Raw genomic sequence first — 15,414 nt, 5'->3', positions numbered from 1 at the left:
GACACTGCACAAAACGCACACAAGAGCCCATTTTTCATTTTGATTGTTTTACACAATTTATAAATGTCAATGTTTGGCTCAGTGTATCATTAAAGGGGCGTAACTCTAGCACAGCTTACATAAACCCTGACAGACTTATTTGTGGAAAATATCTAGTGGTGAACACACTCATCCACTGTGTAGATTAGTTAGACTAACATGAGCAAACAGGAATTTGGTCCCACAACAACAAGAAGGTTCTTAAAGGCACAGTGTGCCTCCCGAAAACCATCACAGATTCTTTCTTTCTTTATTTGGTGTTTAACGTCGTTTTCAACCACGAAGGTTATATCGCGACGGGGAAAGGGGGGGGGGGGGGGGGGGGGGGAAGATGGGATAGAGCCACTTGTTAATTGTTTCTTGTTCACAAAAGCACTAATCAAAAAATTGCTCCAGGGGCTTGCAACGTAGTACAATATATGACCTTACTGGGAGAATGCAAGTTTCCAGTACAAAGGACTTAACATTTCTTACATACTGCTTGACTAAAATCTGTACAAACATTGACTATATTCTATACAAGAAACACTTAACAATGGTAAAAGGAGAAACAGAATCCGTTAGTCGCCTCTTACGACATGCTGGGGAGCATCGGGTAAATTCTTCCCCCTAACCCGCGGGGGGTACCATCACAGATACTGTCAGGCTTTTACACACAGTACAAACACCCTTCCATTTGAACGCTCACCAAACGGGAACATTGTAGGTGCCCTACGTAAAGAGCGAGCAATTTTCAAAGAATTAATTTTGCAGATTGTGTCAGAGACAATCGGACCGTGGTGCGTATTGACGCTAGACCTAACTTTTAAAATCTAAATAATAAATTGACAGCTTGTTACACAAACATTCTTAAATCATAAAAGAATTCTTTTTTCAAGACAAGATCAGTACAATTCGAAGTTTTGAAAGCTTGAAAAAAGAAATGCCCGGAAGCAGGGTCACGCAAGGTCGTGGTTCTCGTAGCAGACGACGGCTTATGCCTATCGCCAGTTCCTCTGAACAATCAAAAGCCATCGCGAGAGTTCTTGTGAACCACAGCCGTTTGTTTCGTGCATAGTCAGAGGTACATAATAATGTGCTATTGCAGATAAGCTCACATCAAGTCGCATTCAATTTACTAACTGACGACTTCATTGTAAACAAGAAGGGCAAAGCCCATACGACTCACATGCTTGACCTTGACCTTTACTAAACAACTAAATAAATACAAATAACTAAACCTAGCAATGACATCATACACTAAGAACTGCTTTACACATTTTTCCTACCAAAATACATGTGACCTTGACCCAAGGTCAAGGTCATCCAAGGTCATGCAACACAAAGCTGTTAATTCAAGACATAGGAAGTACAATGGTGCTTATTGGCCCTTTCTACCATGAGATATGGTCACTTTTAGTGGTTCACTACCTTATTTTGGTCACATTTCATAAGGGTCAAAGTGACCTTGACCTTGATCATATGTGACCAAATGTGTCTCATGATGAAAGCATAACATGTGCCCCACATAATTTTTAAGTTTGAAACAGTTATCTTCCATAGTTCAGGGTCAAGGTCACTTCAAAATATGTATACAATCCAACTTTGAAGAGCTCCTGTGACCTTGACCTTGAAGCAAGGTAAACCAAACTGGTATCAAAACATGGGGCTTACTTTGCCCTATATATCATATATAGGTGAGGTATTCAATCTCAAAAACTTCAGAGAAAATGGGAAAAATGTAAAAAATAGCTGTTTTTTAGACAACATTTATGGCCACTGCGACCTTGACCTTGAAGCAAGGTCAAGATGCTATGTATGTTTTTTGGGGCCTTGTCATCATACACCATCTTGCCAAATTTGGTACTGATAGACTGAATAGTGTCCAAGAAATATCCAACGTTAAAGTTTTCCGGCCGGCCGGACGGACGGACGGACGACTCGGGTGAGTACATAGACTCACTTTTGCTTTGCATGTGAGTCAAAAAGGGAAACTGGATCACACGGGTTCACGATGGCTCAGGGGTAAGATAAACCACGCAAAAATAAATTCTTTGAAATTTGCTCGCTCTTTACGGAGGGCACATAGGATTTTCTCAAGCGGTGATGTTTAAATGAAAGGGTGTTTGTACTGTGTGTAAAAGCCTGACAGTATCTGTGATGGTTTACGGGAGGCTGACTTACTGTGCCTTTAACACATGTACAAAGATATGTTGCTGCATCTCAAGTGAAACGTGTGCCAGAAAATGTCAAACTCATCAAATGCCACTGTTAATTCATCATGATTACACTGTACAAAAAGTAAACTATACTTCATCCCGGAGAAGCTCCCTTCAGGGAAAATGAAAGAACGAAAATGTGTCCAGGCAAACAGCCATTCAAATAAATAATGCTCTATGAAAAACGTATAAATTACACAAATTGTAGCAAAAATAGCCCTTACTATACACAATGCTAAACAGAACATGCATATGATTTTTCAAAAACAAAACGTGATGTCTCGAACATCATGCACAATCAACACAATTACAAACAACGAAGAGAACTTAAAACTTCACAATTTGCTGATAACAGTGCACATGAAAATAAAAGCAGACTCTTTGATCAAAAAAAGGTAATCTCTTACAAAACAGCTGGCGATACATGAACGCATCTTGCGCAAACAAGGGCGATGAAATGAGATTGAATACGCCTCTGCCGACATCAACTGGACTTGTCCTTGCCGTTGGCCATGTGGGTGTGAGCCGACTTCTTGCCGCCCGCTTTGGGCCTGGCCAGGTAGGTCTTGATGTAGAAGTGTGCAAAGAGCACAAGGAATATAACGGCGTACAGGCCGATCCAGTAGACAAAGAACACCGGGTAGTCACAGTCCATATACAGCAGCTGTGCCGAGTGAATCGTCACCAGGATAAACTGAGTCTGAAACACAAAGCACCTTGTTATCACTGCCAGCTGTGCTGAGTGGATCGTCACCAGGATGAACTGAGTCTGAAACACAAAGCACCTTGTTATCACTGCCAGCTGTGCCGAGTGAATCGTCACCAGGATGAACTGAGTCTGAAACACAAAGCACCTTGTTATCACTGCCAGCTGTGCCGAGTGAATCGTCACCAGGATGAACTGAGTCTGAAACACAAAGCAAATCACTGCCAGCTGTGCCGAGTGAATCGTCACCAGGATGAACTGAGTCTGAAACACAAAGCAAATCACCTTGTTATCACTGCCAGCTCTGCCGAGTGAATCGTCACCAGGATGAACTGAGTCTGAAACACAAAGCAAATCACCTTGTTATCACTGCCAGCTGTGCCGAGTGAATCGTCACCAGGATGAACTGAGTCTGAAACACAAAGCACCTTGTTATCACTGCCAGCTGTGTCGAGTAAATCGTCACCAGGATGAACTGAGTCTGAAACACAAAGCAAATCACCTTGTTATCACTGCCAGCTGGGCCGAGTGAATCGTCACCAGGATGAACTGAGTCTGAAACACAAAGCACCTTGTTATCACTGCCAGCTGTGCCGAGTGAATCGTCACCAGGATGAACCGAGTCTGAAACACAAAGCACCTTCTTATCACTGCCAGCTGTGCCGAGTGAATCGTCACCAGGATGAACTGAGTCTGAAACACAAAGCACATTGTTATCACTGCCAGCTGTGCCGAGTGAATCGTCACCAGGATGAACTGAGTCTGAAACACAAAGCACCTTGTTATCACTGCCAGCTGTGCCGAGTGAATCGTCACCAGGATGAACTGAGTCTGAAACACAAAGCACCTTGTTATCACTGCCAGCTGTGCCGAGTGAATCGTCACCAGGATGAACTGAGTCTGAAACACAAAGCACATTGTTATCACTGCCAGCTGGGCCGAGTGAATCGTCACCAGGATGAACTGAGTCTGAAACACAAAGCACCTTGTTATCACTGCCAGCTGTGCCGAGTGAATCGTCACCAGGATGAACTGAGTCTGAAACACAAAGCACCTTGTTATCACTGCCAGCTGTGCCGAGTGAATCGTCACCAGGATGAACTGAGTCTGAAACACAAAGCAAATCACGTAGTTATCACTGCCAACTGAGTCTGAAACACAAAGCAAATCACCTTGTTATCACTGCCAACTGAGTCTAAAACACAAAGCAAATCACGCAGTTATCACTGCCAACTGAGTCTAAAACACAAAGCAAATCACGCAGTCATCACTGCCAACTGAGTCTAAAACACAAAGCAAATCACGCAGTTACCACTACCAACTGAGTCTGAAACACAAAGCAAATCACACAGTTATCACTGCCAACTGAGTCTAAAACACAAAGCAAATCACGCAGTTATCACTACCAACTGAGTCTGAAACACAAAGCAAATCACGCAGTTATCACTGCCAACTGAGTCTGAAACACAAAGCAAATCACCTTTTTATCACTGCCAACCGAGTCTGAAAAACAAAGCAAATCACGTAGAACTACTTTATCACTGCCAACTGAGTCTGAAACACAAAGCAAATCACCTTGTTATTACTGCCAACTGAGTCTGAAACACAACGCAAATCACGCTGTTATCACTGCCAACTGAGTCTGAAACACAAAGCAAATCACGCTGTTATCACTGCCAACTGAGTCTGAAACACAAAGCAAATCACGTTGTTATCACTGCCAACTGAGTCTGAAACACAAAGCAAATCACGCTGTTATCACTGCTATGAAGGAATTACATTTAAATTTGATTACAAAAAATGAGGGTGTGACAGCGAGAGTCGGATATAACGTCAATTATCAAAAAAAGAAAAAAATGGTTGGGGATACCATCTGGAAAATTGTATATGTAAAGTTTCATGAAGATTGGTCCAGTAGTTACCTCTGAATCGATCTACACACGCACGCATACACCATGACCCTCATCTCGATTCCCAGTCTATGTCAAAACATTTGGTTAAAACTTGACTCACAATCTGCATGCTGGTCATGTATTTCTTCCACCAGAGGAAGCGTTGGAAGGCGGGCCCCATGGCCGACAGACCGTAGTACGTGTACATCATCAGATGGATGAAAGAGTTCAGCATAGAATGGAACGTACCAAACCCACCTGCAAATAAACACACACAAAAAGACTTAAAAAAAAACCATCAAACCCACGATGGTATTCACTTGAAACGTCCTGTAAATTACTGGTTAAAACTCCCCCGAAATCGGCGTATGCTGCCTGAATGGTGGGCTAAAAACATTATACACGTAAAAATCCACTCGTGCAAAAACATGAGTGAACGTGGGAGTTTCAGCCTATGAATGAAGAAGAAGAAGTGGTTGAAACCTAAAAATAATGGACATTTATCAAATGGTAATAACAGAAATATATCGTTGGTGAAATCGTGGGACCTCCGTAAGTGACTTTTGACGCAAACTCACTTACGAGGTCCCACGATTTCACCGACGATATCATGCCTATTATACCTCATTAAGACACAAACCGTGGGGGCAGCTAACCAGCACTAACCTGGAACAAGCTTGACACCAAACCACCAGGAGAAGGGCATGATGCCATGGTGAAACACGTGGAGAAACGACACCTGGTTAAACTTCTTACGCAGGATGAAAAACACCTGTAACAAAAACAATTCAAATCATGTCAAAACACCGCCAGAACATTCTCTGGAGAAAAATATACTGTTCTATGCCGAAAGCATCTCGTCCTAACCACCACCCCACAATTCCTCCCTCATCTTATTAATAAATTAATTTAGAACTCTCCCTCTCTCTCCCTATCTCTCTCTTATGCCGTCTCCACTTGCACCTTTCAAACACAAGTTCAGCTAAATTGAAAGTTTGTTCTTACCGTATCAAACAACTCGATGAATTTCGAGAAGTAAAACCACCAGCACACACGAGCCATCTGCAATATATAACAGGGAAAACATTAGTACATGTATGTATTCTCGTAGGCAAAGGCTTCTAAAAATCTTCTCTAATAGCAAAAGGGGGAAATTGGACAAAGAAAAGGGCCCACAGGAGGACTAAAAATCAGTGTCTTTCACCAGGAGCAAAAACATCTGTCAAATGAAACACCCCAAAAATGATACTGGTTGCCGGGTTTTTTCTTTCCCCAGTAACTGCAATACATGTAGTCCCCAAAATTCAATATTGTCAGTATTGCCCAATATTTTTCGTGGCAAAATACCAGCAATGAACCGCTCACATAATCCCTGATTACAGGAAAGCCTTGAGGTGTGTTACTCTAAGCGAATAATTAACCACAAACGAATCATAGAGTTACCTACCCTAAGAGCTTGTGGGGAGTCGGAGTAGTCCACAGGCTGGCAGCCGAGACTGTAACCAGCCAGCCAGCCGGACAGCAAGAACTGATGACACAAATACATCAAAGTCAGCAAGTTTACTGCTTCACACAATCACCGCATTCCTTTTCATCAGTCTTACAATTTTTGTCATGAAGTTGACCAGAAAACCACTTCACACACACAGACACTTTTTCTTTTTTCCTCCTCGCAGAAATGACAGTCCAAAGTGCACGCGGGTTATAACAACTCTTCCATATTTTAGCCTCTGTTTTCTCTGTGATATTCATGCCTGCCTGATTATCAAATTAACTAGTCAAATTTCGGCTTCAGTAACAGCCACATGAACCAATGGTCATTTACGCTTCTCATACCATGCCACTAATACAGCATAACCCAGAAGTAACCATCTTTTCCCTGCGCCTACACAGATGACAAGAGAACTATTCCTCACTTGACAGATAAAGGGGAACCCCCTTTTTCAGACCCTCTAATTTAAGATTCCCTCCTGTTTAAGACCCGATTTTCTGAGGTTTGTGAAGGTCTTAAAAGCAGGTTCCACTCGAGACAAGAAGCGTTGCTCACCTCCACAAAGCAGAAGGTGGACATGCCGACCATGGCCAAGTTGTACACGATGAGAATTTTCTTCATCTCCACAGGCTTGCGACCAGCCATGATGGTTGGGCCCAGCGCCACGAAGACAAAGTACGCCAGACAGATGATCAAACTCGGCCACGGAGAATCCATCATGAACCAGCCGGCCACCCGAGGATCTGAACTCACAGAACACAGGGTGCAACGTATCAGATCAGTGAACCATCTGAACTCACAGAACACACGGTGCAACATATCAGATCAGTGAACCATCTGAACTCACAGAACACACGGTGCAACATATCAGATCAGTCAACCATCTGAACTCACAGAACACACGGTGCAACATATCAGATCAGTCAACCATCTGAACTCACAGAACACGGTGCAACATATCAGATCAGTCAACCATCTGAACTCACAGAACACGGTGCAACATATCAGATCAGTCAACCATCTGAACTCACAGAACACACGGTGCAACATATCAGATCAGTCAACCATCTGAACTCACACAACACAGGGTGCAACATATCGCATCAGTCAACTATCTGAACTCGCAGAACACACGGTACGTGCAACATATCAGATCAGTCAACCATCTGAACTTATAGAACACAGGGTGCAACATATCACATCAGTCAACCATCTGAACTCACAGAACACACGGTGCAACATATCAGATCAGTCAACCATCTGAACTCACAGAACACACGGTGCAACATATCACATCAGTCAACCATCTGAACTCACACAACACACGGTGCAACATATCAGATCAGTCAAACCATCTGAACTCACACAACACAAGGTGCAACATATCAGATCAGTCAACCATCTGAACTCGCAGAACACACCGTGCAACATATCAGATCAGTCAACCATGCAACATCAAAATTAACACAACAACCATTGTAGTCCTCTAAGGAGTCGATGCTGTTGAATGATTTAATCCTGCCATGGCACAGTGAATTCTGGCCTTCACTGAACCTTGAAATGTTGAATTGTGTGAATGTTCTATCATGCATCAAATGAGCATGAAGTTGTTCAAATGTAAGATTTTATCATGAACATTTACCATTAATCATTTCCGGCAAAAATGTATTTTAGAAAATGGTGAAATAAAAGTAAAAAGTTCTGGAATTCTATACAAATTGAAACACAGAATGTTTGCCAACCTGCATTCTCCATGACCGAGTCATACACTTTCACAGCCTTTGTGACGAAGTCGGCCATTTTGCTGTCTTCACTTTTGTCTCAAGTAGTAGTCCCAAAATATTTTTAGCGTGCCCTGCAACAAAACAGATACTTTATTTTATTTATTTATTTGTTTGTTTGCTTAACGCCCAGCCGACCACGAAGGGCCATATCAGGGCGGTGCTGCTTTGACATATAACATGCGCCACACACAAGACAGAAGTCGCAGCACAGGCTTCATGTCTCACCCAGTCACATTATTCTGACACCGGACCAACCAGTCCTAGCACTAACCCCATAATGCCAGACGCCAGGCGGAGCAGCCACTAGATTGTCAATTTTAAGGTCTTAGGTATGACCCGGCCGGGGTTCGAACCCACGACCTCCCGATCACGGGGCGGACGCCTTACCACTAGGCCAACCGTGCCGGTAACAAAACAGATACATTGACTTCAAATTTAAAACATGTAAAGATGCATACTACTGTATTATGATTTTGTTTTTAACAAACTAGCTATCACAGCAAAAAAAGTAAAAATAAAACAATAACAAGTCGCGTAAGGCGAAAATACAATATTTAGTCAAGTAGCTGTCGAACGTGAAATTGACAAGAAGAGCGGGGTAGTGGTTACGCTATGCTGCATAGCACGCTTTTCTGTACCTCTCTTCGTTTTAACTTTCTGAGCGTGTTTTTAATCCAAACATATCATATCTATATATTTTTGGAATCAGGAACCGACAAGGAATAAGATGAAAGTGTTTTTAAATTGATTTCGAAAAAAACATTTTGATAATAATTTTTATATATTTAATTTTCAGAGCTTGTTTTTAATCCGAATATAACATATTTATATGTTTTTGGAATCAGCAAATGATGGAGAATAAGATAAACGTAAATTTGGATCGTTTTATAAATTTTTATTTTTTTTTACAATTTTCAGATTTTTAATGACCAAAGTCATTAATTAATTTTTAAGCCACCAAGCTGAAATGCAATACCGAACCCCGGGCTTCGTCGAAGAGTACTTGACCAAAATTTCAACCAATTTGGTTGAAAAATGAGGGCGTGACAGTGCCGCCTCAACTTTTACGAAAAGCCGGATATGACGTCATCAAAGACATTTATCAAAAAAATGAAAAAAACGTATGGGGATATCATACCCAGGAACTCTCATGTCAAATTTCATAAAGATCGGTCCAGTAGTTTGGTCTGAATCGCTCTACACGCACGCACGCACGCACACACACACACACACACATACACACACACATACACCACGACCCTCGTTTCGATTCCCCCTCGATGTTAAAATATTTAGTCAAAACTTGACTAAATATAAAAAAAAGATGACAGAGCTGTCACAAAGTCATTTACCGTGACAAACAGCTATTTCAACGTTCTCCACACAAGTGCAGACATGTATCACAGGGTGTCAAGAAAGCTCGCACGTTACCTTCTTCCTTGACAGTTGACACCTTCACTTTATCGCTCACAAAATCAAAATGTATAATAATTATTTAGTAAATTCCACAGTGCTATGTTCCTTCAACATGCATGGTTCCAAGTTTACATCTTATAAATGACACGGAAGGTGACTGATCAGTTTAACACAGTGGTGAAACGCACGATGTAGTGCGGGTACAGTGACCTAGTGGATTAGACGCCAGGTCAACTAAAGTGCAGACGTGCTAATGCCTTATCCCCCTTCGTGTGTTTACGAAAGCTCAGGATCAAGTATGCACAGAAAAGATCCTGTAATCCATGTTCGAGTTTGGTGGGTTATAAAAACACAAAAATATCTAGCATGCAACTTGGCAGAATAATCGACAAAATGATCAAGGCTGCTCAACGGATGAAGATGGCGATAATGCCAGGTGCAAAGGGACTGAATATGATTAATAGTACCGACACAGTGACAGGCTGTGTTCTTGATGATGGGTGTACTGACCCGCAATGTACCACAAAACGTCACTCTCATTTTGTCAGTTATCAGATTGCACGAAAACACACCTTCATGTATGATCCACCATTACACCAGTGTTATCAGTTCTAATGTACCGGCAGTGTTTAAAAACCGTTATCTCATCTTTTATCTCATTCTCAGTGTTCCAAGTTCACTTGTATGCTTGAGGTTTTATAACTACCACCCCTAATTTTACAACGAACGACAATTATCTGATGTACTTAGGTCACATTTGGATTTTAATAAGGTAGTTGAACAGAAGCTATGCTTTTGATGAATATCCTGAATTTCTCCAACCACTTGAATATGTCCACAAGACGTTCAAGTAATCTCATTCCGCAGTGTTGAACCTTATTGCAATCATTGTTGGCTCACGTAAGTGTAGCCTATGCGATCGTAACTTTGTCTGTCTGTGCGTGCGTGCGTGCGTGCGTCTGTGCGTGTGTATGTCTGTGGTAGAAACTCTAACATTTGAAGACGTCACGTTACATTGACGTCACATTATGACGTAAGAGGGTCACGCGAAGGAAGTACTGAAAGTCTCGGTCATTATTATTTTGAGCGCGCCGAGACTAGTTGGCAGTCGTGTCCTTGTAAGTAGGCTACATGCAGACAGACAGATCTAGATCTAGTGTCTCGCTTTCTTGCACAGTTTCACCTATGCTCTTTCTGTGTGTGTGTGTGTGTGTGTGTGTGTGTGTGTGTGTGTGTGTGTGTGTGTGTGTGTGTGTGTGTGTGTGTGTGTGTGTGTGTGTGTGTGACGGAGTGATTGAGTTTGTGTTACTGTTTGTCGATTTCTTACGTGAGCCTTGAAGGCTTCGCCTCTTGTTATGGTGGGGATACTTCAGGATATAGACCTTTTGGGAATCTGAGCAGCTCTCACAAGATATCAGCGAGACCGGTACTACTTTCCGCCGAAAACCTCATCAGAAATGAATAAAACCCTTCCATAGACCACGTTTTGTTAACATGCTTGTTTGAAATCATAACTTACATCTGCAACGTTCTTGGCTTTATTTTTGTGTTTGTGTGAGGATTTACACAGGAGCGAAAGTCATGGAAGAGAATGAACCTTAATGCACGAGAACAGATGATGTGTGCATCACTGCTGTTTTCATAAGGCAAAAAAAAATAATAGGTGTGGTTACGGTAACATAGCCAAAAAAAATAGGGTAGGAAGGTAAGCAATCACTTTTTTTTTTTTTTTGACTTTTCTTTCTAATGTGTACAAATTAAACCTACTTGACAGGGAAATAAGTGTGCGACTCGGGCGCTTTCGCTTTCATTGCGTTTTCTGCACTGGTTTTCTTGTGTGTGTGGGGTTTTTTGGGGGACAAATGTAATAAAAAGTTATAGGGTCGGCCCCTAAAAATAGGGTAGGTCGGGTTACCGTAACCACACCTATTTTTTTTTTAGGCCTAATGATTTGAACATGGGTTTTAATAGAAAGCAAGTCGTGTGAAGCAATATAGAAGCATTTAGTCAATCTTTGGGCATCAAACTAAAAAATCAACTCTAAAAACCAGTCATCGGTCAGGCTATAGTCAGATAGTCTTGGCTAACCATACCCGAAGACCGAGACGGGTAATGCTCATCTCCACGAAGCATTCAAACATTATACTCAACCTATTTTCTTTAATTCGGAGCGTACGATCAAAATGAGCACAAAATATCTACATATTTTTGAATTCAGGAGAAGATGAGGAATACAATGCAATGATTTTTTAATCTGTAACCAGAAATTCATTATTAATGACAACTTTGATGAGCAAACTTACTCATTTTTAAGCTTCTGAGCTGAAATGCAATCCCAAAGTCCGGACTGAGTCAAATATTGCTTGACCCAAATCTTAAATGAATTTGGTTGAAAAATGAGGGAGTGACAGTTCTGCCTCAGCTACATGTATGACTAAAAGCCGGATATGATGTCATCAAAGATATGTATCGAAACATTGAAAAAACATCTGGGGATATCATACCCAGGAACTCTCATGTCAAATTTCAAAGATCAGTCCTGTAGTTTTCTCTGAATCGCTCTACAAATATACACACACAAACCTTGACTAAATGTAAAAAAAAGAATCTCTTGTTTGATCATTGATGTAAGCTTATAATCCCTTTGCGTGTGCGCATGTATGTATCAATGTGAGCGTTTGTGTTGGTATGCTGGTGTGTCGTTGTGCGGCTTGTCCGATGGTGGCTTGGGCAGGTGTAATCATGTAGTAATGATGCAAAAGGAGGGTGTCTGTGCTGGTATGCTGGTGTGTCGTTGTGCGGCTTGTCCGATGGTGGCTTGGGCAGGTGTAATCATGTAGTAATGATGCAAAGGGAGGGTGTCTGTGTTGGTATGCTGGTGTGTCATTGTGCGGCTTGTCCGATGGTGGCTTGGGCAGGTGTAATCATGTAGTAATGATGCAAAGGGAGGGTGTCTGTGTTGGTATGCTGGTGTGTCGTTGTGCGGCTTGTCCGATGGTGGCTTGGGCAGGTGTAATCATGTAGTAATGATGCAAAGGGAGGGTGTCTCTGTTGGTATGCTGGTGTGTCGTTGTGCGGCTTGTCCGATGGTGGCTTGGGCGGGTGTAATCATGTAGTAATGATGCAAAGGGAGGGTGTCTGTGTTGGTATGCTGGAGTGTCGTTGTGTAGCTTGTCCGATGGTGGCTTGGGCAGGTGTAATCATGTAGTAATGATGCAAAGGGAGGGTGTCTGTGAGGGATTGCTGTCATTGTTTACTGTTGAGAAAAATGCGGATGGATACAATTACGTTTGTGAGTGTGTGTGCATGCTTACTGACAAAACTGACATGTACACGCAGCAACTAATCATTTGACGTCATCTGTTCTTGCACCTTAGAGTAACTAGAGTTCACTCCCATGCATTTAAATCGATGCTTGGACTTCATCGTAAATCAGACAACACAAAAATAAGGGTGCAAACAGCATAAATCAGACATGAGTTAAAAAAAAACATGGCAAAAGTAATAGAAATGAAAGGTAATGTGGTGAAGTTCACCAATACCAAATGAAAGATAGAATAGAAGCCATCACCAACATTCATAGGAGGACAAAAGTCTTGATTTTGCTATCTCAATTTTCACCCAACCTACTCATGATCACGATGCCACAGGTGTGTGTATATGAAGAGAAAGTATCTGAAATGAGGACGACCGGATGGGTTGTTTGTCACAATAATTTAAAGGATCTACACAATTTATTTTGTAGCCCTAACACTAGTAACAGGCTGACAACCAAAACATTCTGAACGAGAGCCAATTTATCTAGGAACAGTGTGTGTGTGGACAAACTTGCGGGGAAGCACACACACACAAAAACAAAAAAACACGACCCACACACAACCCAATGAATTGTGCATCGCACGGAGCAATGCTGCACGTAATACTTACAGGTGAGTGCCCTGTCAGCCGTGCAGAGGACGAGGAACGGAATGATAAGGCGGCCTGTTTAGCTCACGCTATCGCATCTCCATGCACAGTGCCGCTTCCTGTCTGCTATCACTTCCGGGTCATTTGCCCCGGCAAGGTCAAACTTAGACTGACAGAGCTCGAGACTGTGGAGAGAGAGGGGTATCTATGGTTAATAACAGTAACTGTGGTAAAACTATACTGATCTATTCTCACTATTCCATGCCTAAACGATTGAGCTTTTAAAAAGCAACTGATTGAGAAATGATTAACCTCCACAACCGACTAAGCCATCAGGAATCCAGAACGTGGGTGGTATCCTCAATGCCTCAGCGGTACCGAAGCCTGGGATTTGCCGCGGTGAAAGGTGCAAGTCTCGGCAAGATAGCACCAGAGACTGTAGTGCCGAGTACACCGCAGACTCTACAGGCAGATGGGCATTATTATTTGCGACAAGACCACTTTCAAGTTTTAGTCCCACCCCCTTCTTCCCCCGGCCCTACTGCGGACACTGACACACTGACTAAGAGAAGAAACAGCTGTCTTGGTCCTATTTCGGGCACTCATAAAAAAAATGTAAAAAACTCCAATAAAAACCCTAGGCAGATTCGTTTCGGTATACATGTTTGTGGTGAGGCCGTTTTAGTCAGTCAGCAAAAAAATGTATAATGCCAGACGTGAATAATTCCCCACAACTTACTCAATAAACATGCAGCCTAATCGGTTTCGCTGACCGTGTGTTACACGGAGTGTCCGCTAATCAATACGAGTCAGTGATTGTTACCCAGCGCTCTTGTTTCGTTATAGGTTGCCGGCCTCCAGTGTCTGTTTGTTTGTTTTTGTTTGTTTGTTTGTCCGCACTTAAATCTCTGGAGTGTATGCGTCGATGATTGAGCTGAAATAATTTGGTGTGTACGGCGGCGGCCGCGGCTTGGAAGTGGCACCATGGCACAGGCATGGTCTTAGCTCGCAGCAACAGAAAAATTAGTTCCTACCTCAGTGCAGCGTCGGAAAGAGCCTGAGATAGGCCAATCTAGTCATACGACACGGTCTATTGTGTAACAGGTACGTTCCCCTAGCAAAGTTAACTATGAAAAAGGCCCAGATAAAAAAAAAACCAGCAACAAAAAACTAGTGACGAATAAATTAGTTACATTAGCACCTTATGACACCCTTTCGGCACTTCCGAAAGAAAAAAGATGCTAAATAGACAGGTGTAAATAGGTGCATAACAGTTGCTTTCAAGGTGCGTATTAGGTGCCTTTGATTTGTCCTTCACATGTTTTGGAATTCATACCATAACGGACCTGTCAATCGCGGGAACCTTGCTTTTGGTGTATATGATTTTTTTGGGTGTCAGTGTTGTAGACTGGTCAGTTCGACTCTAAAAACACTACCTCATATCATATGAAGTAAAATCATTCTGTTTGCTGAACGTGACTTGTAGGGAAATGAATGGACTTTTCCAATAAACGGCCTCATCATACAGATCTGCACTCAAACGCATCTGCCTAGTTTTAGTCAAAGAACCCACGCTCTATTAACGTAGGGCATAATTTCTACTAGTATAACACAAACCAATTTTTGGAATAAGTTCTGCTGCGGAAGGAACGGGGATGTCCTGATTCCGTTTAAGTTCAGCACTTCTTTTCTCAGCGTAACTGCCATGGTCCACATTAAGAGCCGGTCCATATAACTAAAGGACGCTTCCCTTACCGAATCTTATTACAAAAGCTTCACGGTTACCAAGAAGGACGACGAATGAACTCGAACGTACTGACAGCAACACACGCAAATTCGTTTGCTGGTCAGTCACTTATAAAAGGCAATATAATAGGTTTTATTTCTAAGGCTGCCACTATACAGAAGTTCGTAGAAGTCAAGCCAGAATTCAAGCGGCCTTTCTCACGACCTTGGCTTTATTGATGGGTGAATTCCTGGT

At 42.2% G+C, this 15,414-nt stretch overlaps 1 protein-coding gene across 1 annotated transcript; it reads right to left on the bottom strand.

Annotated features, from left to right (window-relative positions):
• Positions 1-28: 28 nt before the first annotated feature.
• Positions 29-13,550, bottom strand: LOC138967646 (very long chain fatty acid elongase 7-like). Its single transcript, XM_070340251.1, has 8 exons — positions 13,455-13,550; positions 8,070-8,182; positions 6,883-7,070; positions 6,283-6,363; positions 5,841-5,897; positions 5,502-5,607; positions 4,957-5,093; positions 29-2,937 (listed from the first exon to the last, which is right to left on the bottom strand). The coding sequence occupies exons 2-8, from the start codon at positions 8,125-8,127 to the stop codon at positions 2,722-2,724; spliced, it is 843 nt and encodes a 280-aa protein (XP_070196352.1). The 5' UTR covers positions 8,128-8,182; positions 13,455-13,550; the 3' UTR covers positions 29-2,721.
• Between the last annotated feature and the right edge of the window lie 1,864 nt (positions 13,551-15,414).

Source organism: Littorina saxatilis, linkage group LG5 (assembly GCF_037325665.1).
Source record: "Littorina saxatilis isolate snail1 linkage group LG5, US_GU_Lsax_2.0, whole genome shotgun sequence".
In the NCBI taxonomy this organism is placed as follows: Eukaryota; Metazoa; Mollusca; class Gastropoda; order Littorinimorpha; family Littorinidae; genus Littorina; species Littorina saxatilis.
The sequence above is the reverse complement of the archived record's forward strand: the minus strand, read 5'-3'. Positions and strand labels throughout refer to the sequence as shown.